Consider the following 22,009-nt stretch of genomic DNA (forward strand, 5'->3'; position numbering starts at 1 on the left):
GGCACGTGGGACAGGTCTTTATAGTACACCCCGGTTGGCCCAGTGGCCAAAAGGAAGCTGCAGTACGTGAGCCCACATGCCAGGGAACGGCATGGGTCGGAGTGGGTGGGCGTTGGGACGGTGGCTGGTCGTGGTCACCGGCGCTAGGGCCGTCGTAGCCGGAAATAAATTGCATGAGCGACGGGCGCACCGAACTGCCCATGCGCCCCCCAGCCCGATGAACGCCGCGTGGCCAGGGAAAAAAAATCAAGAGCGGAAGTAGGAGCCGCGGACAAGCACGAGCCGCAACCTTTGCACGTGGCCAGGCATGCGCGTGCGTCTGAGGCTATCTCCAACCACACCACAGCACCTAGAATACAAAATTTATTCGTTTTTTATATAGCGCTACAAGCAAAAAGTTTAATATATATTCGACATCTTCTCCAACAATCTGATCTAAAAGAGAATCCTTTCCATAAATAGGTTTTCAGGAAAGATGATGCTTATATTTGGGCTGTGCCTCTCAGATAATTTAAAATGTGTCTTTCGTATAAATACTCTGTTGAAGATTAATTTTGAATACGTTACTGTCTATTTTATTTTGGGTGTAGAGAGACGGTCTGGTATAGCCATCCCTCCGTGAGCCTTTGATATTGTTTCCAAGCCACGTGTCAAAGATTCAGGCTAGGGGCGCATGGCCAGTTCGTTGCGCCCATCGCCGGATGGGACGGAGTAGGATTTTTATTTATTGCAGAAAATTCGCAGGCAGGGCATCCCTATCCGTGGCGCCGAGTCATGGCCGCGTCGTGTGATTGGGGGTTATCGCTTTGCTGACAGACGGGGCCCGCGCGGCAGGGAGGTTCTGTGGCTGCAGGTGCTCTGCTTCGCGTCGTGTGATTGGGCGATGCGAGGCGTTGTAGCGACGCAAGCGCGAGCTGACGTGGAAGATAAAAGGGTACGGGTCGGGTCGGTTCTAACTTTTCGAGTTTTTTTTTCTGTTTTGCCTTCTCTTTCAGCCGTCGCTTTTCCTGTTGCCTGCTGCTAAAGGCCACCCCAAACGCTACAGCATGTACAGTAGGCCTATCCTCCGTGTCAGCCTTTGCTATCCAAATCATCACGGGTGTAGGCTTCGCAGATCGCTTGAGGATCCTGCAGAGGCTGCGATAGCTTCAACTGACAAAAGGCCGAAGCACACAGTTTGGAGGGCGTGTTTTTTTTTTTTTTTTTGATAAAGGGACAAATTTTACTGATTAACGGCAAGAAGCCGCTATGAGGGTGAAAGAGCCACCCATTACAGAGTTTATAGCTGTCAAAGATGGATAGCTACACGAATGCCTACGATTTGTACACGTAGCTCTATGATCATGAATTTGAGTGATGTTACAATTGTAGGCCTGATTAACTAAGACATGAGCAGTGATATTTTGCTTTCTATCAATCTTGAAGATTTTTCCTCCATTAGCTGATAAGATGTTGACGAAGCTCTGAGTGTAGGGTTTAATCTCCCAAATCGGAGGGTTTGAATGATTTTTTCCATTGAGGAAGTTGACTAGCTGTTGGTTATGAGATAGGAAGAAGGGTTGTGGTCCCTGCATAGCATTCAAAATCTTTGCGCCAAGAGCTAAAGCTGTTGCTTCAGCCATCAAGACGGAGTTGCATTCTTGACAAATCGCCTTCACATAAATGGTTGATATTATGCCTGCATAAGAGGTGACAATAAAGATGCCTGTTCCTGCTCGTCTTGGAACCTGCGGAGAAGTATCTGGACAAATTGAAGCATCAGTGTAACATCTGCTACCAGGTAATTTTGCTGACATGGAGATGTTATAATGAGGTGGCCCTGGTAAATTAATCATCCAAGCCGACTCACTTTGGTAGTGGCTTCTCGTTGCAAATGAAAATTCTATACCTTCTTGCTGAAAACAAGCATCCATATTTGTTTGGTTTCCTTGAACTCTTGGTTGATTCCTTTGAAACCTTGTGATATTTCCATGACTGGTCAATCCTTGAGTTTCCTGCAAAGAAAATGGAAGAATCGGATGGGCGCCAACTCTGGTTGACTGTGAGTTTGGGTTGTCATGCAATTGATTATGGGATCCTTCATTTTCGTTCTGAATGTGAACATCTTCTTTGTCTCCTGCAAATATTGAAATCTTTTATATCCGTTGCTACCACAAAGTGTATCTGCAAGACATACTATCTTTTATTGTTGAAGGAGTATCATTTCTCGCTTTCCAAATGTACCAAAGAGTTGTTAAGATAATTTGAAGCTCATCATCAGTAGTATTAGAAGTGATTAGTGAAGTTAAATTATCCTGCACTCCATCTTGTTCATGTGGTAGGGATGATGTTATTAATGGTGGAGAGGCAGAGAACCAGACAGCTCTAGCAAAAGTGCAGTGAAAGAAAAGATGAGTCATTTTCTAATAAATTGCAAGTAGCACATTCCTTGCTGATTTTAGCAGTATAAGCTCCTGCTCTAGCGCCGGTTGCCAAAGCCCTTCTCATGAGCCTCCCAAGTGAAAGCCTTTATACAAGGTGAGAGTGTTTTGTGCCTCCAAACTCTATTAAGGATTTGTAGAGCTTCTTGAGTGATACTTCTGCTTCCCTGATTGTTGATCTGAACCTGCAATTGTTTACTAAGATAAAGAAAAGTTTCTTTGGTGGTGCATATGCCTTTTTTAGCTGGTTTCCATCTAATAATATCTTGTGAATCAGAAGGCACCACCGAACACTACAAGAGATTGGGCCTTCTATGACAATTTTTGTATAACAAAGTACTTTTTAGTCATAGAAATGATGCATTTATGACAAATTTTCAATGGATGACAAGCGTTTGTGACTAAGTTGTGCTTTAGTCATAAACAACCGTCACCATGTGCACTTCTCAATGTTTGTGACAATAGGTCATAAACATCACATAAACAGTAATTTTTTTTATTTTTTTTTTTTTACAATTCTTCAACATCATTGTCCTCCCGCATATCATGTTCATCTTTACGTGTAGTAAAGTTATCATGTTCATCTTCATACGTGTAGTAAAGTCCATCATATGTTTCTTGGTTAAATGACATTAGCTCTAGACTGTCTCCTCTTGTTGAATCAGAGGACAGCCATCTGCTTGGCAATGCCATGTGATTTTATTTGATTGTTGATGGACAAAGAAGTCCATGGCTATTGAAACTTGTAGTTTGCTTAACAAAGTTTGATGTCTGCATGGGAGCATATCTTCTTACAACAGCCTTGCTATTATTGGTTCCCATCTGCCGATTATGATCATGTCAATTTTTGTGTAAATGTCGAAGTTTTGTATTTACCAGAGCCATATAACTCATGAAGTTTTCATGGGTCTGCATAGTAGTAACCCTTAAGCTAGCACGGTTTAAGCTGGACCTTGTAAACAATAGCCCTATAATATAACGAAATACAACTTCGAATAAGAATTATTCATACAAACATAAGCCAACCAAAATGTCATTTGGCTACATATTTACAATTGTTAAGAGAAAATCGAAGGAAATATTGTTATCCCCTATAGAAAATCAAAATTATTGCCAAAATTCCTTTCCAAAAACTGTGCTTAGTGGGGACTCTCTGATCCTTTTCAGCCCTGAAACCTAATGAAATCAAAGCATAAACTTTTTTTTTTCTAGTCAAATAAGGGAAGCACCTTAAAGATAGAGAGCACATGTAGAAATCCTTCTCACCTCCACGCTTAAGTTCAGAGCAGCTCGAACGGAGATGTTTGAGGGTCTCCTAAGGATATATAGCTGCGACAATTCATGAAAAAATGTTAAAGCAAAATCCATCACATGTGCTGATGTGCAATTACATCTAATGGTATGGAATTACCTGTTGCTCAAACTCAGCCTCTGATCTTGAACTCTTGGTAACGAAAACCTGCCCAATGACTGGCTCAGTCTCAAGTGCAGATTCACCCAAGTCTGAGTTGTCAGTCGGAACCGAGTACTACATGTACCAGTGATTCAGCGACCTGCGAGGACAAGATTATTAATTTGAGAAATGAGCTTAACATGCAAATCCTGCATTGCTCATAGGCTACCAAATTTATTAGCAGTGTTACACCAACCTTCTTAAACTCAGCTTTGCCCTTCTCACGACAACATAAAAATCATTCCAACAGCATACTCGGCTGGTGGCGGTAGCTCAAACCCAGCATCCTTTGCGACCTACAGGAACACCAAAGCAAAAGCATTTATCAGGTGAAGAATCATAGGAAAGAGCAGAGAAATTTGCATACCTCCACACCATGAAGTAGGGCCTTGCTAGAAACAAAGCCTGGCATATGAAACTATTGCATTACAAATGAATCACCACATGTGGGATTTGAATCATAAAACACAAAATAAGAATTGTCATATGTCTCTTCAATCATTATTATTGACTGTTGTAAAGCTTCAGTTATGTAAGGAGAGAATAGCTCATGGAGATTAGATGGACGAACTCCTAATCTGAAGCATGATGGTGGCAGTGTTGTAACTGGAACATACAACCAAGTTAGCCAAAGGGCGCCTAGCTCAAACGGTTAGGTGACCCAGCAGCACTCCTCAAGTCTTGGGTTCGACTCCCCGTGGGAGCGAATTTCAGGCTGAGGTTAAAAAAATCCCATCGTCCGTCCCCATAACCAAAGCACTGGGGGGGCACCGGCCCAATTCTCACTTGGGCGACGGAAAGCCACTGTGTAAGGGTGGGGGCGGGGGTTTGGAGGTTTTCTCGGCCGGGTGAGAAGGTCCTTCTTCTTATTTGTAATGCTGCGGGGGCAGTCTTAACACCCCCGGTCGAGTTTTTTTTTTATACAACCAAGTTAACCAAAGAAAAACTAATAGATTACTTACTACCTTAAAAGTTTTAGCGATGCCAGTATCTGTTGATGGTACAATCAGTGACACATATCATGTAATAATTCAGGGCTTTTATGTGCAAATTATGAGGGTAGCAACCTTTGACTCCACTCCCAGTCCCATTGAACTAACTGGTGCATGAACACATTTCAGAACACCCAATCCATTATATCTGCAACAGCAGAGACAGCGGGAAGGAACTCACGTTTTTGTCGCACCCAGGTATGGAGATGTTGGCGTCGTAGTGTTGCGCGCCCATGACGGTCTCGATGCTGTCGGCGACGAGGTCGTGGGACTGGAGGCTGTAGCACATGCCCCGGGTGCCCATGGAGATGGCGTCGCTGACACCGTCGGTGTTGAATCGGAAGCCGACCATGCCGGCCTCGCGCACGCCGTCGTGGACGGTCTCGGCGAGGTGGAGCAGGTGCATGTTACAGGTGTTCCCCTCATACCACACCAAGGAGACGCCGCCCTGCAGCTTGCGGAGGTCCACGTCGGTGAGGCCGACCTCGTAGAGCACGGCCTGCGAGGCGCCCTGCGACTTGGGCTCCGTGATGTGCGCACTGTACTTGTTGAGCTTGGGCTTGTCGGAGACCGCAGTGGCGCGGACGCGCTGGATGTGAAATAAACCAAGTGATGCAGATTTTACCTAGCAGCTAGGCAGCCGAATCAAACCAATTTGTATATCCTACAGTAAAGCTTGCTCTGCTGCTAGAGGCCTCCTATATTTCTGATATTTACCAAGTGATGCAGATCTTACCTAGCGGCAAGGCAGTCGAATCAATCCAATTTACATATCCTAAAGTAACATTTGCTCTGCTGCTGGAGGCCTCCTATATTTCTGATATTTTTCCCCATCCTTCTTCACATAAGCTCCCCTCTGGTCACAACTTATACAGCTTACATTAAAAAAATCTGCCATGAACCATGAAGTATCAAATAATGCAAAAAAAGAGAACTGAACAATGAAAATTTCACCTCTCAGTTCCAGCTAATCAAGAGCCGGGCATGCTGGCCACTGATGCTGTCAGAATTGTCGAGTAGGTGAAATCATTCAGAGCAACACCATCTTCTCTCATTCTGCTAAACATAGGAGCAGCAAGAGGTGTGTCACGTTCTGAATGCACCCATTAATCATAGCAGTCCATGAAACAACATTCTGAGATCCTGGCATCAACAAGCCAACGAATAACTGAACTAAAGCATTTTTTGAAAAATAAAATGACATAAGCAAAACTGAAACCTACTTACAGAGTTTCAAGCAATGAACAACCACCAATCTCATCAAGGATCTGACTTGAGTCCATTTGGACTTCAAATTGCTGAACACAACCCAACATACGGTGAAAAAAAGTTAAGCACAATTCAGCATCTGAAGTTCATATGAGGAAACAATGCATTGCAGACTGCCAAATTGCCAATGACTGCGACAAGATGAATCGTCCTGTCATCAAGCCGCGTCTCACTCTCGCTCGAGAGGTAGGCAGAGATTACCAAAGCATTGTAGCCTTTACCTTCTCCATTCTCACGCTCTTGAACGCCCTCCGACACTGCGCGAGCAAGCCGAGAGGAGAGGGTGCCGCCGCCGCCGCTTTGCTGACCCCCCCAACGATTCGACTATTACGCGCACGTCTTCGGGTCGGTGGAGCGTGCAGCGTGGGAGTGGGAGAGCGCCGTGCGGGTAGGAGCGGAGGAGGCGCCGTAGGGGAGGGAGTGGAGGCGGCGCGGATTGGATCTCCAACAGAAGGCAACGAGGGATGAGATGGAGAACATCTGCAGCGTTGGCAGGGGCCGAGAGTCCTGGTACGGACGTCGTCAGCGGCCGTGGTGGAGGCCCGGAGCTGCAGGTGAACAGGTGAAGCCGACATCGGCGGTGGCGGCGACAGCGGCGAAGATCGAAGGGAGCAGGCTGCGCACCACGGATCGAAGCGGGTTAAAAAAAAAAAGGAAACAAGACGACATTCCTGTTCGCTGATTGGTTTTTGGCTGATTTGGGCTGGCTGGTGCTGGTTTGTTGTGAGAGGAAAACACTTTTGGCTGACTGGTGGGTGGGTAGCGTGGGCGGGTATGCGGCGGCTGGGTGAAAAAAAATTTGCGAATGAGGCGTCGCCCGTCGTTCTAAAGGGCAGGAACGCGTAACGTCTTACGCCTATACGTAAGACTTTAACGGGTTCACCGTTATATTTATTGCGCACCGTTACATCAACAACAACAACAAAGTCTTTAAGTCCCAAACAAGTTGAGGTAGGCTAAAGTTGAAATCCAACAAAAGCAATCAAGGTTCAGGCACATGAATAACTGTCTTCCAAGCACTCCTATCTAAGGCTAAGTCTTTGGGTATATTCCATCCTTTTAAGTCTCCTTTTATTGCCTCTACCCAAGTCAACTTCGGTCTTCCTCTGCCTCTCTTCACGTTACTATCCTGACTTAGGATTCCACTACGCACCGGTGTATCTGGAGGTCTCCGTTGCACATGTCCAAACCATCTCAACCGGTGTTGGACAAGCTTTTCTTCAATTGGCGCTACCCCTAATCTCTCACGTATATCATCGTTCCGAACTCGATCCCTTCTTGTATGACCGCAAATCCAACGCAACATACGCATTTCCGCGACACTTAGCTGTTGAATATGTCGTCTTTTCGTAGGCCAACATTCTGCACCATACAACATAGCAGGTCTAATCGTCGTCCTATAAAACTTGCCTTTTAGCTTCTGTGGTACCCTTTTGTCACATAGGACACCAGACGCTTGCCGCCACTTCATCCACCCTGCTTTGATTCTATGGCTAACATCTTCATCAATATCCCCGTCCCTCTGTAGCATTGATCCTAAATATCGAAAGGTATCCTTCCTATGCACTACTTGACCTTCCAAACTAACATCTTCCTCCTCCCGAGTAGTAGTGCCGAAGTCATATCTCATATACTCAGTTTTAGTTCTACTAAGTCTAAAACCTTTGGACTCCAAAGTCTCCCGCCATAACTCCAGTTTCTGATTCACTCCTGTCCAGCTTTCATCAACTAGCACTACATCGTCCGCGAAAAGCATACACCAAGGGATGTCCCCTTGTGATCTCATCCATCACTAAAGCAAACAAATAAGGGCTCAAAGCTGACCCTTGATGTAGTCCTATCCTAATCGGGAAGTCATCCGTGTCTCCATCACTTGTTCGAACTCTAGTCACAACATTGCTGTACATGTCCTTAATGAGCCCGACATATAAGCGCACCGTTACATCTATAGACAAAATAAATCCTATGGTCGTAATATGAGGTGGGTAAAAAAATTTAGGTGAAAAGCTATTCTCAAATAGTATAGATATAGATAGATAAAATTGGTTTCTCATGTTAGACTCCCAAGCAGCTGCGAGTAGGTCGGTTTTGAGTTTTGACCACAAGTATTTCTTTTCTTGTGCTCCCAACTCCCAAGGAGTTGCAAGTCTGCGTCCGGCCGTCCAGGAGTAGGTCGGTTTTGAGCTGAAATATATTCACTACAGGTACCCCAAGAAACTCAGTGACCACAGGCTTCGTTGTACTTATTTCATCGCTTTATTTTAGCTTTTTTTGTTACCTACGGAGTAATGCTGTTCTCGTTGTATTATCACAGAACTTCTGTTCTAGTCTCTTTTGTAAGAAAAAAAAATCACGGATTGTCTATATTCTCCTAATGCATGCGGTCCGGTCATTTTCTTTAGAACAGAGGGCCCATACTGGGCTTGATTGAATCCAAAAGCCCAGAGGGCCTCCTTTTCAGCGTGGCACGCACATCGTGTTGTACCACTGCGGCACTGCCGCACATCCCTGATGCCGTGTGCTGGGTCCCAGCCCACCACGTAATGGAACCCAAGTCCGTGCCTGGCCGAGGCCTGATGGGCCAACACGGCCCAGGAGAGCTAGCGACGGTTGTGCCAAGAGAAACACATGGCGTCCAGCCCATCGCCCAAGTGTTCGCCTCGCCGGACGCCCGGAAGAGCGTGATCGCGGTGGCGGGCTCCTCGGCGGACCGCCGACGCGAAGTTTCACGGAGGACCGCCGCCCGAGCATCCGAAAGGTCCGTCGATTTGTCCTTCCCTCCATTGGTTTTGATACGAATGAACTGGAGCTTTGCTTGTGACTGTTAGAAAATTTAGGCTGACCTAAATAATAATTCTAAATAAATTCTAAAGGCTCACTCACATATGCATGGTACGATGGGAGACTTTAGTCCCACATTGCTACTCTAGGAGCATTGAGGCCAACTTAAAGAGTTGAGTTGTCTCCATCTAATTGAATCTATTAGGGAGAGAAAAAAGAAGAAATCCACAAGCTTGCTTGGTGGGGCGGGGCAATGGGTGTGGGTGTGTGCCTTGACCTTGTGAGTGCGTGGCTTTTTTTTGCTACTCTATATTTTTGCATGCATAGAGAAATTTGCGCCAGCCTATTTTGACACGCAATTATTCTCGTATTAATGGTGATGGCTCTAGTCGACTAACGGTAGGTCAATCACGTTAATACTGTGATTGCGTGGCTAATTATTTACCTTAGCTGCGACGTGATGCGTGTATATATTGGGATGAGACGTCGTCCTCAGTACAGAGAATTCAACTTCTCCTTTTGCCACTGTGCTACGCTGCCGTCGTCTTCCCCATCCCGCCATCGACGTGTCATCGGCGCTGGGAGAGCAGATCTCCGAAGCCTACGTCTTTCTCGTGTCCCTGCACGGGGTAGGGGCGTATCAGGTTTTTGGGAAGCGCCGTCGCGACTGCTCGCTCGATGTCTTCTTCCCTCTACGTCAGTGTTCGCCGATCTCCATTGAGGGTCTGCTTCGTCTTCCTTTACACTATTGCTAGCGCCGATAACCCCCACTGTAAGAATGTCTATTCTCTCTCTATTGTTCGTTCTTATGTTCCTATTGTTACTAGCACCAGAGAGTTCAACTTTGTCTTAGATCGTAGTGCTAGTGATAAATCATTCACCTTTGGTATATATTGTTGTTCTTTTTCTCATTGTCGGAATTAATTTATGCATCACTAAATTGCTATTATTTCCAACGAATCCAAAAACTTGATAGGCATTTAGTGATGGCTAGATTTTCTGATGCGATGAAACCGGAGAAGTTCACTAGTGTGAATTTCAAGAGATGTCAGACGAGGGCTCAGCTGTGGCTCTCGGCTATGGGCATGTTTTGGGTCGTGAATAATCCTTCCGCACTACCTCTCGAATCTGAGAAAGAGGTGCAGGAGTTTACCGCGGCTATGACAATTTTCGCCAGATGCGTTCTTAGCGTCCTCTCTTACCAGCTGCGTGGTGTTTACATGAACATCAAAAGTGCTGCTGAACTGTGGGAGGCGCTTGAGCATAAGTTCTCTACCCCAGACGCTGGACGCGAGCTGTATGTGATGGAGCAGTACCACGACTTTAAAATGGTTTATAACCATTCTGTCGTGGAATAGGCTCATGAGTTCCAACTTATTGTGAGGGGACTCGAACAGCTCGGACACGTCTTGCCTGATAAGTTTGGGGGGGGGGGGCATTATTGCCAAGTTGCATTCAACATGGAGGAACTTTGCCACAGCTCTGAAACATAAAAGTCTAAAAATGTCCGTTGAAGATTTATTGGCTGGTCTTGATGTTGAAGAGAAGGCTCGAGTAAAGGATGCTCCACCAAGAGCACCCGAAGGGCAGTCCAGTGCCAATGTGATGCAGCAGGCTGGAAAGAACAAGCAAAAGGCTAATCAGACTACTCAATTCAAGAAGAAGAAGATGAACATGGACGAAGTTGTCTGCTTCATTTGCGGTGAGACTGGGAACTTTGCTAAGAAGTGGAAGAACCTCAAGGGAAAGAAGAATCAACAGGGGTAGAAATCTGCCAACGTGACTATTGGCGATCCTAGCGGATCTAGGTACGGTAATTCATTACCAAGTATATTTTCTGTATATCAATCTAATGATTAGAGGATAGATACAAGGGCCAATATTCATGTTTGTACTGATATCTCCATGTTTTCATCTTACTAGGTCGCACGAGGTTCAACCGTCATAATGGGGAATGGCTAGTATGCTACTGTTCTTGGTGTTGGTTCGGTCGATCAGAAGTTCACTTCAGAAAAGATCGTGCGGCTCAAGAATGTGCAGCATGCCCCTTCAATAAAGAACCTCGTTAGTGGATCCCTCCTATGTCAAGACGGATTCAAGTTGGTATTTGAGTCGAATAAAGTAGTCATTTCGAGATATAGCCAATTCATTGGCAAAGACTATGATAATGGAGGCTTGTTCCGCTTTTCGCTCTTCGATTTCTGTTGTAAAGATAAAGTTGTGAACCATATGTGTGACTCAAACAATTCCGTGGCTGATGTATGGCATTCTCGTTTGTGTCACATTAAATTTGGTTGTATGTCGCGTCTATCCAGTATGAGTTTAATTCTGATTTTTTCTACTGTAAAAGGTTCTAAATGTCAAGCATGTGTGCAAGCAAAGCAACCTCATAAGCCACATAAGGCTGTACACGAGAGGCATACAACATTATTAGAACTCATACATTCTGATATTTGTGAGATGAATGGTGTGTTGACAAAAGAAGAAAAAATATATTTTATGACTTTAATTGATGATGCAACTAAGTATTGTTATGTGTTTATTCTAAAAACTAAAGATGAGGCGCTAGAATGTTTTAAGACTTAGAAGACCGAGGTGGAAAATCAATTGGAAAATAAAATAAAATGTGTTAGGTCTGATCGTGGCGGGGAGTATTTTTCCAATGGTTTTGATCTTTTCTGTTCGGAGAATGGAATAATTCATGAACGGACACTTCCATATTCGCCTCAATCTAATGGGGATGCCGAAAGAAAGAACCAGACATTAATGTACTTGGTGAATGCCATGTTAGGAACATCCGGTATGGCTAAGGCATGGCGGGGGAGGCAGTTCTGACTGCATGTCATGTTCTGAATAGAGTTCCCACTAAAAATAGTGATATAACTCCGTATGAAGAATGGAAAGGAATGAAACCATCACTCTATTACTTGCATACGTGGGGCTGTTTGGCCTTGGTTAGTGTACCAATTAATAAGAAACGCAAGATCGAACCAAAAAACGTTGATTGTATCCTTTTAGATATGCGCACCACAACACGGCTTATAAGTTCTTAGTGATAAAATCAGAAACGCCTGAGATTTTAGTTGATTCACTTTTGGAGTCATGGGATGTTACATTCTTTGAAAATATATCCCCGATGAGAGATCCTTATTCTTTGCCTAGTTCGTCAAATGAATTTATTCGTGAGCCCACGCCCACAATTGAGCCAATTATAAACCCACATGGGAATGTAGAGGATGACAGTGGTGTAACTCCTAGAAGAAGTAAGAGACAAAGGGTTGCAAAATCCTTTGGTGAAGACTTCACTATGTACCTCATAGATGATACTCATTGCATAGGCATATGCATCACCTGAGGCGGAATATTTGAAGAATGCAGTCCGTAGTGAGATGGACTCCATCACTACAAATGGTACATGGGAAGTAACAGATAGACCTGTGGGCTGCAAGCCAGTTGGCTGTAAATGGGTATTAGAGAAGAAGCTTAGGCCTCATGGTACTATTGAAAAGTATAAGGCAAGACTTGTGGCTAAAGGTTATACACAAAAGGAAGGTGAGGATTTCTTTGATACATACTCACCTGTTGCCAGATTAACTACAATCCGAGTACTATTATCCTTGGCTGCTTTCCGTGGTCTTCTTGTCCATCATATGGATGTGAAGATGACTTTCCTTAATAGAGAGCTAAAGGAAGAAATTTATATGGATCAGCCTAATGGATTTATAGCGCAAGGACAAGAGGGCAAAGTGTGCAGGTTACTCAAATCCTTGTACGGTTTAAAGCAAGCGCCCAAGCAGTGGCATGAGAAGTTCGATAAGACTTTAATACCTGTTGGGTTTGCAGTAAATGAAGTCGACACTTGTGTGTATTACCGCTATGGTAGGGGCAAAGGAGTAATCCTATGCTTGTATGTTGATGACATACTGATTTTTGGGACAAGTATCGATGAGATAAATGATGTAAATTTATTCTTATCCCAAAATTTTGACATGAAAGATTTGGGGAAGCTGATGTGATCCTCAACATTAAACTTAATAAGGGTGAGAATGTGATTACTCTTTTGTAGTCTCATTATGTGGAGAAGGTATTGAGCCACTTTGGCTATACGAATAGCAAGCCTTCTCCAACACCCTATGATCCTAGTCTAATACTTCGAGAGAATCGAAGGCTAGGAAAGGATCATCTGAGATACTTCCAGATTATTGGCTCTCTGATGCACCTAACTAGCGCAACCCGCCCTGACATCTCATTTGCGGTAAGCAAGTTGAGTAGGTTCACCTCTAATCCAGGAAATGATCATTGGTGTGGTATTGATCGGGTAATGCGCTATTTAAAGGGTATAATGAATTATGGAATTAAATATTCAGGGTACCTAGGGGTACTTGAAGGATACAGTGATTCAAATTGGATTACAAATGCTGATGAGCTAAAGGCCACTAGTGGATATATATTCACATTAGGTGACGGTGTTATCTCTTGGAGATCTTGTAAGCAGACAATACTTACAAAATCTACCATGGAGGTAGAGCTCACAGCTCTGGATACAACCTCTTCTAAAGCTGAGTGGTTATTGATGGACTTACCTATGGTTGAGAAACCAATTCCTGCTATTCTCATAAACTGTGATAATCAAATGGTTATCACGAAGGTGAAGAATAGTCAGGATAATATGAAGTCCAATAAACATGTGAAGCGCAGGCGGAAGTCTGTTAGGAAATTGAGGAGCTCTAGAGTAATAGTTGTGGACTACATCCAAATAGCTAAGAACCTGGCAGATCCCTTTACTAAGGGACTATCACGTACTGTGATTGACAATGCATCGAAGGACATGGGATTGAGACCCATGTGAGTTAACCTAAGTAGTAACCCAACCTATGTCATCGGAGATCCCATGAATTAGGACCTGGGAAGAACAAGCTGTTGGTTAACGGGAGAGTACAATCTACCTTTAACCCACTTCGTTGGAGATGCAGTACTCTCATTTCTGTAAGGAAGGCTGACTTTGTCTTAATGTGTGTTCTGAGGCTTTATAGCAAGATACTGTCCTACAGAGTATTCTTGTAAGAACACACCTATGTGAGCCAACTGTTAGTTGCAGTTTGTAAGAATTGGGTATTCTTTAAGAAGCTCATGAAGTGAGATAGGGGTATGACTTATACACTCCGCCCACGGGGTAGGCATGGCAGCCTAGTATCAGTCAAGACACCAAGTGAAGCTTGATCACATCAAACTGCCAATTTAAGGCCTAGTCCATTTTGCAGTTGTGGATGAGTCTATCTTGTCGCTCTAGGTGGATGTTCAACCCTAACCAGTCTCCACTGAATAGCTGGTATATTAACAGTACTCTGGTACAGGGAGGATGAAGCGTGCCTTTGGGATCGGTGGGGGATTGTTAGAAGATTTGGGCTGACCCAAATAATAATTCCAAAGGTCCACTCACACATGCATAGTATGGTGGGGGACTTTAGTCCCACATTGCTACTCTAGGAGGAGTGAGTCCAACTTAAAGAGTTAAGTTGTCTCCATCTAGTTTAAGCTATTAGGGAGAGGAAAAGGAAGAAATCCACGCGCACGCTCGCTCGCCTCGTCGGGCCGGGAGGGGCGGGGTGATGGGCGTGCGACATGCGCGTGAATGGTCCAGCGATTTCTCGCCCTGACCTTACGAGTGCGCGGCTTCCTTTTGCTACTCTATATTTTTGCATGCATGGAAAAAATTGCGTTGGCCTATTTTGGCAGGCAATTATTCTCGCATCAATGGTGATTGCTATAGTCGATGGCAGGTCAATCACGTTAATGTTGTGATTGCTTGGCTAATTACTTACCTTAGCTGCGACGCGATGTGTGTATATATTGGGACGAGAATTCATCTTCTCCTTTTGCTACTGTGCTGTGCTGCCGCCGTCTTCCCCATCCTGCCGCCGACGTGTCATCAACACCGAAAGAGCAGGTCTCTGAAGCCTACATCTTCTCGTGTCCCTGCACGAGATAGGGGGCGTATCAGGTTTTTGGGAAGCACTGTCGCGACTGCTCACCGGACGCCTTCTTCCCTCTACGCCAGTGTTCGCCGATCTCCATCGATGGTCTGCTTCGTCTTCTTTTACGCTATTGCAAACGTCGACAACCCTATTGTAAGAATGTTTATTATCTCTCTGTTGTTCGTTCTTATGTTCCTACTGGTACTAGCACTAGAGAGTTCGACTTTGTCTTAGATGTTAGTGCTAGTGATAAATCATTCACCTTTGGTATATATTATTGTTCTTTTCCTTATTGTCGGAATTAATTTATGCATCACCGTTCAGCTTACTTTAAATCTGGCTTGTTCGTCTTATTTTTTCAGCCGGAACAGTGTTTTTCTCTCGCAACATTTCAGTCAGAACCGTATTTTTCAACCAAGTTTCAGCAAGCCGAACGGGACCTTCCGGGGGATAAGGCTCATCGATCAGGTTAGATCAGATGAGGCGGCTCTCCGCTGGTAGTGGTAGGTCAAGGTCATGTCATCCGGTAGCCGGCCGAGCAAATCTCCCAAAAAAAAATTGGAACGCATGGCGGCCGCGTCCGCCGTCCGGGCCGCGGATTTTTTATGAAAACCTAGTAGGTGTAATCGGGGCAGATGCCAATGCCATACAGGCGGTCCGTATGCCGTACGCGGCCAGTGCGGATAACTCCGCTGGCTCCGTCGGCGACGCTTTTTATATTCCCCGTCATCCATGGATCCTCCTGCCAGCCCTGTCCCACCCTTTCCCATGGATTCCTGCTCCTGCTTGGTCAAGTCGTCGCGATTCGCCAATAGCAGCAGAGAGAGATGCGTATGAGGATCAACCGCCGCCACTGCCCGCTGTTGCTGGCTTGCTGCGCTGCCGGACCGGAGCAACAACACGCTTTGAGCGAGCGCACCGGAGTCGACGTTGCATGACCACGCTGTAAAGCGGCCCCGTCGTCTTTTGCCGCCCAAAAAAGCTTCAGATTTCAACCCCGCCGGCCGGTAATCTAGGACCCAACCCAATAATGCCTGCCTGCGTGCTCGACTAGCTAGTGGCGTAGTGGACGTCTCCCTCACGATTGCCTTCACGAAAGATAAATAATTTGGATACTTCGCACGGACGAGTTGATGTTGTTGTGCCACTGATCAGTGTACTACTAATAGTCAGAATCTCCTTCTTCAGTAGTGAAGATCTTCAGATATTTGAGTTTTTTTTCCTTAAGCAAGTTACTCTACTTGACAACCATGGTATTCCCACCAGTAGAGAAACGACTTTTGATTCACTTTGAAATTTAGCTTTAGTCCCGATATTTTTCGCGCCCGGGACTAGAGAAACCTTTAGTCCCGGTTGCTAACTACAACCGGGACTAAAGGTTCCTACCCAACTGCTACTGCGGCAGGCTTTTGCTGCAGGAGACCTTTAGTCCTGGTTGGAGCTATCAACCGGGACTAAAGGTTAACTTTTACTCCCGGTTGGTCCCTTCAACCGGGAGTAAAAGTCTACTCCCGGCTGGAGGCTCCATCCGGGACTAGAAAGGGACCTTTAGTCCTAGTTGCTGTCTCCAACCGGAACTAAAGATCTCCTCCTATATACCCCTTCTTTCTCTCCGAGCCCGAGCCACTTCGAGCTCAGTGTTTTTGCTTCATCGCCGGCCTCTCTTCTTCCTCACTGTCGGTAATCACAAGATTTCTTCGATTCCTCCATCGATTCTTCGGTTCTAAAGGTTGCCAACTTTATACTCTCATGTTTCTTTTTCATCAGTAGCATATCTCATTTTGTGGACTAGATATATGTGGTTTTTTATGGTGGATTTTTTTTATTTGTAAGCCATTTAAGCTCAAAATCACTTTAAAGTTTGCATATTTTGATGAAGGAAGGTTAAAGTAGTTATTCAAAATTAGTATTCAGCTTTCATTTCTAGCATGCATAGCACACTTCATGGTTTAGAGATATAGGGAATTTTAGAGTTTTTTTAATTTTATTTGTTTATAAAATGAGAAATTTATATTATATTAAAAATGAGTATAGAGAGTAGATGGCAACTGCTTTTGGGTCCTCGGCCTCTCATCGGGTTCCAAAGCGACTGAGGCCGGATCTCCCTCTCATTGCATGCGGCAAGTATGAGGAGAAGATTGTGATAGAGTACCGGGTGAGGAAGAAGTGTCCCAACAAGGGCCGTATCTTCTACAAGTGTCCGGATCGCAATGTGAGTTATTTTGTCGCATTTGATGATTATGGTTAATTTATACTTATTTTCATGATGATTGTGATTAAAGTTCTAATTTTTTGTTTTAATTTCAGTGGGATGGCACTAGATGTTTAGGCTGGTACTGGGAGGAAGAGTATGTTGAACACGTGCAAAACTCTCTTGCACAGGCAGCTACAGTGGCTGATGAGACAATGATCCTGCGGAAGAAGCCCATAGATGTTGAACAAACGCATAATCTGTCTGTTTTAGTTGGGATTGGTCGCGAAATACTTGTGCTGCTGAAGTGCATTTTAGCTTTAGTTTTTCAGTGGTAGTTGGGATTGTCTACATTGTAGCGAGACTTTCATAAATTAATACCTTGTGTGGTGGCATGCATGTCGTATAATTAACTAATTATGTTCTAGATTTTAATATGATATGTATGTCATGTAATGCAGATGAGCCGGCATTAGATGTACAATACTGATCGCCGCTCCCAAGAGTTCATTGAGGACGTGCATTCTTTCTTACGTGTGGCCGAGGCAAACAAACGTGGTGGTTTCATATGCTGTCCATGTGCCATATGTAAGAATTTAAAGGAATATGCTAGCTCAAGGAGTCTTCATTCACACTTGTTGAAGTCGGGTTTCATGCCAAACTATATTTGTTGGACGAAGCACGAAGAAACCAGAGTTGTAATGGAAGAAGGTGAAGAAGAACAATGGGACGATGATGACATTATTACTGAATATGGTGCCTTCAATGATACCGCAATGGAGGAAGCGGAAGAAGAGGTAGGGGCAGAAGATGAGCCCGCTGATGATCTTGGTCAGGCCATTCGTGACGCACAAAGAGAATGCGAAAGTGAAAAGGAGAAGATCAAGTTCGAGCGCATGCTAGAGGATCACAAAAAATTACTATACCCTACTTGTGATGCGAGGCAGAAAAAATTAGGTACCACACTGGAATTGATGCAATAGAAGGTAAAGAATGGTGTATCTGACAAGAGATTTAGGGAGTTACTGAAAATCCAAATGAAGATGCTTTCGAAGGATAACGAATTGCCCGCCACTACGTATGAAGCAAAACAGGTAGTCTACCCTTTAGGATTAGAAATCCAGAAGATACATGCATGTGCTAATGACTGCATTCTCTACCGTGGCGAGGAGTACGAGAAGTTAGATGCATGCCTGGTATGTCATGCATTGCGGTATAAGATCAGACGAGATGACCCTAGTGGTGTTGAGGGTGAACGTCCCACGAAGAAAATCCCTGCCAAGATTATGTGGTATGCTCCTATAATACCACGCTTGAAATGTCTGTTTAGAAACAAAGACCATGTAAAGTTATTGCGATGGCACAAAGAAGACCGTAAGGTAGATAATATATTGAGACACCCTGCTGATGGATCCCAGTGGAGAGCAATCGGTAGAGAATTCCCGGAGTTTGCAAATGACGCAAGAAACTTAAGGTTTGCTTTAAGTACGGATGGTATGAATCCTTTCGGGGAGCAGAGCAGTAGTCATAGCACTTGGCCTATTACTCTATGTATCTACAACCTTCCTCTCTAGTTATGCATGAAGCGTAAGTTTATTATGATGTCAGTGCTCATCTAAGGTCCAAGGCAACCTGACAACGACATCGATGTATACCTGAGGCCACTAGTTGAAGAACTTCTACTTTTGTGGAATAGACCAGGTGTACGTGTGTGGGATGAGCACAAACAGGAGCACTTTGACCTGCGAGCATTGTTGTTCGTAACAATCAATGATTGGCCTGCTCTAAGTAATCTTTCAGGACAATCAAACAAGGGATATAATACATGCACACACTGTTTCGATGACATTAAAGGTATATTTTTTAAAAAATGTTGAAAGGTCGTGTACTTTGGCCATCGTCGATTTCTTCCTACGAACCACCCCCTAAGAAAGAAAGGCAAATATTTTAAAGGTAAGGCAGACCACCAAACCAAGCTGAGCAACCGGACTGGTGAGGATGTACTCAATATGGTCAAGGATGTGAAAGTAGTATTTAGAAAGGCACATGGCAGCGAATCTGTTCCGAACGATACCGATGGTCACGCACACATGTGGAAGAAGAAGTCCATATTTTGAGAGCTACCCTATTGGCAAGTACTAGAGATCCGTAGCATGATCGACGTGATGCACCTGACGAAGAATCTTTGTGTGAACCTGCTAGGCTTTATGGGTGTGTATGGGAAGCCTAAGGACACACTTAAAGCACGACAGGACCTGTGGTGTTTGAAAGAATGAGACAACCTGTATCCAGAGAAGATAGATGATGGACGCCATTACTTAAGTCCTGCCAGCTACACTCTTAGCAAACAAGAGAAGGAAAGCATGTTTGATTGCCTAGTAAGCATCAAGGTACCATCTGGATTCTTCTCGAATATAAAGGGTATAATAAATGTGCCAGAGAAGAAATTCCTAAACTTAAAGTCCCATGACTGCCACGTGCTCATGACGTAATTGCCTCCAGTTGCATTAAGAGGAATTCTACCTCCAAATGTATGTCTAGCCACCGTGAAGCTATGTGCATTCCTCAATGCAATTTCTCAGAAGACAATCGATCCAATGGATCTAGCTAAACTATAGAATGATGTGGTTCAATGTTTTGTCAGCTTTGAGTTGGTGTTTCCTCCTTTCTTCTTTAATATCATGACACACCTCCTAGTTCACCTAGTCAAGGAGATTAGCATTCTTGGTCCTGTGTTCCTGCACAACATGTTCCCCTTTGAGAGGTTCATGGAAGTCCTAAAGAAATATGTTCACAACCGTACTCATCCAGAAGTAAGCATCACCAAGGGCTATGGAACAGAGGAGGTCATTGAGTTTTGTGTTGACTTTATTCCCGACCTTGACCCGATTGATGTTCTTGAATCGCGACATGAGAGGAGACTAAGTAGAAAGGGGACACTAAGGAAGAAACCATATATTGGTACGCAGGATAATTATTTTAATAAAGCACACTACATAGTTCTGCAAAACTCCTCCTTAGTGGATCCGTATATCGAGACACATAAAAAGTTGCTCCGATTTGAGTTTCTAGCGAAGTCTAAAGCTTGGATTACGCGTCAGCACATAGAAACTTTCAGCGACTGGTTGCGAATAGAATGTCAGGATGATGAGTATTGATGAGCAACTGTATTTGTTGGCTAGGCAGCCATCATGGCATATCCTTATATACAAAGGGTACGAGATAAATGGGAATACATTTTACACAGTAGCCCAAGATAAAAAGAGCACCAACTAAAACAGTGGTGTCCGCATAGATGCCACCGACCCTAATAGAAATAAGCAAACATATTATTGCTGCATAGAGGAGATATGAGAACTAAACTATGCACCTACTTTTAAGGTACCTTTGTTCAAGTGCCAATGGGTAAAGGCGACTGAAGGCGAGGTAGCAGTCGACAACCAGTATGGAATGACAACCATGGACCTCAATAATATTGGGTACAAAGACGAACCGTTCGTCCTTGCTAAGGATGTGAATCAGGTGTTCTTTGTCAAGGACATGTCTACAACATCGAAGAGAGGGAAAAACAACAATGACCCAATCAATGAGCCAAAGCGCCACATAGTTCTTTTAGGGAAAAGAAATATCGTCGGAATTGAAGACAAGTCAGATATATCAGAAAATTATGAAAAGGATGACCGAATTCCACCTTTCATAGTGAACAAAGACCTAAGCATCCAGCTAAATGATGAGGACACTCCATGGTTATGGCGCGATCATAACCAAGGGATATACGTTAAGAAGAAGTTCACTACTGTGCCCGCTTGATATATATAGTGATGTTTAATAGTGTGTATTAGAGGTATTATGTAATAATTGTGAATTCAGAAATATTTATTTGGTGTTTCCTTTTTTTCTATGTTCAGATTAAATTTATGTTTGATGGTGGGATTTCCATGTCACTTTTGGACAATGAGTGATGAAAAAATAAAAAGATTTACGTTAAAATGATGTGAAAACAAATTTCCAATCGAAAACAAAAGTTTTAATGATTTAAATTAAACACTATATTTTTGCATTAACAAAATAGTAATTATTAATGACATTATGTTTCAATATTTATAAGAAAAAGCAAAAAACTGTAGGTCACACAATTTTTCTGTATGCAATAAAGCAAAAGTAAATTCATATTCTTTTAAAACAATTTTATGCCTTGTATTTAATTTACTGTGCAATTAACAAGTCTTTAACATTTTATAGAAAGAAATATATAAAAAAAACAAATGGAGCTTGAAACGGGCGGGAAGTGAAACTGTAGCCCAACTTTAGTCCCGGGTAGATCTACCATTCGGGACCACCCAGGACTAAAGGTGGGCTGCATTTTTTTCGGCCCACCAAAATACACCTTTAGTCCCAGCTGGTATTACTAGCCGAGACTAAAGGTCTTTTTGTCCCGGACGTTTACAGAAGCCGGGACTAAAGGTCCCTCCCCTATATAAGGCGATCATTTCTTCTTCCTCCTCACTCTTTGTCTTCATCGCCCATCACCACTGCCACCGTCGCTGCCCTCATCACTGTCGCTCGTGGCCACCTCATCGTCCTTGACCTCGTCGCGGCCGAACCCGGCGTCGATCTTCTCCTTCCCGACCTCCGACGTGCTCTTCGACTGCGCGTGGTCCGAGTCCCACGACTCCCTCTGCGTCGCCGCCTCCGGGGACGGCTCTGTGAGCCTCGTCGACGCCGCGCGGCTCCCGCCGCCGCATAACCCCGTGTGCCTCCTCCGCGAGCACGCACAGGAGGTGCACGACCTTGATCGGAACCCCAACGCCGGCCGCCCCAACGTCGGCCGCCCTGCGCGCCACCAATGTCGCCGGCCCCAACGTACTGTGTATTGATATATATAAGTTTGTTATATATATATATTAGAGAGTTATAAATTTGTATTG

At 44.3% G+C, this 22,009-nt stretch overlaps 1 protein-coding gene across 11 annotated transcripts; it reads right to left on the bottom strand.

Annotated features, from left to right (window-relative positions):
• Positions 1-1,242: 1,242 nt before the first annotated feature.
• On the bottom strand, positions 1,243-6,775 carry LOC136459727 (dihydroxy-acid dehydratase, chloroplastic-like). Of its 11 annotated transcripts, none has more exons than XM_066459567.1 (9): positions 6,356-6,775; positions 6,093-6,163; positions 5,820-6,008; positions 5,602-5,721; positions 5,047-5,454; positions 4,070-4,169; positions 3,832-3,973; positions 3,687-3,749; positions 3,438-3,596 (listed from the first exon to the last, which is right to left on the bottom strand). In XM_066459567.1, exons 5-6 carry the CDS (start codon positions 5,269-5,271, stop codon positions 4,095-4,097), a joined length of 300 nt encoding a protein of 99 aa, XP_066315664.1. In that variant the 5' UTR covers positions 5,272-5,454; positions 5,602-5,721; positions 5,820-6,008; positions 6,093-6,163; positions 6,356-6,775; the 3' UTR covers positions 3,438-3,596; positions 3,687-3,749; positions 3,832-3,973; positions 4,070-4,094. The 11 variants fall into 11 exon arrangements, 2 of the variants coding, with proteins under 2 accessions (XP_066315664.1, XP_066315663.1); XM_066459566.1 differs by having other exon boundaries at positions 4,070-4,278; XR_010760265.1 differs by lacking the exon at positions 3,438-3,596 and adding an exon at positions 1,243-2,116 and having other exon boundaries at positions 3,650-3,749; positions 4,070-5,454.
• Positions 6,776-22,009: the final 15,234 nt, after the last annotated feature.

Source organism: Miscanthus floridulus, chromosome 6 (genome assembly GCF_019320115.1).
Source record: "Miscanthus floridulus cultivar M001 chromosome 6, ASM1932011v1, whole genome shotgun sequence".
Classification (NCBI taxonomy): Eukaryota; Viridiplantae; Streptophyta; class Magnoliopsida; order Poales; family Poaceae; genus Miscanthus; species Miscanthus floridulus.

Excerpts from the sequence above, each read along its gene's own strand:
- LOC136459727 (XM_066459566.1), bottom strand. The coding sequence starts at position 5,271 with ATGCACCTGCTCCACCTCGCCGAGACCGTCCACGACGGCGTGCGCGAG. Across the intron at positions 4,279-5,046 it reads TACCTGGGTGCGACAAAAAC|GCTTTGTTTCTAGCAAGGCC; the intron begins GTGAGTTCCTTC and ends TTCATATGCCAG.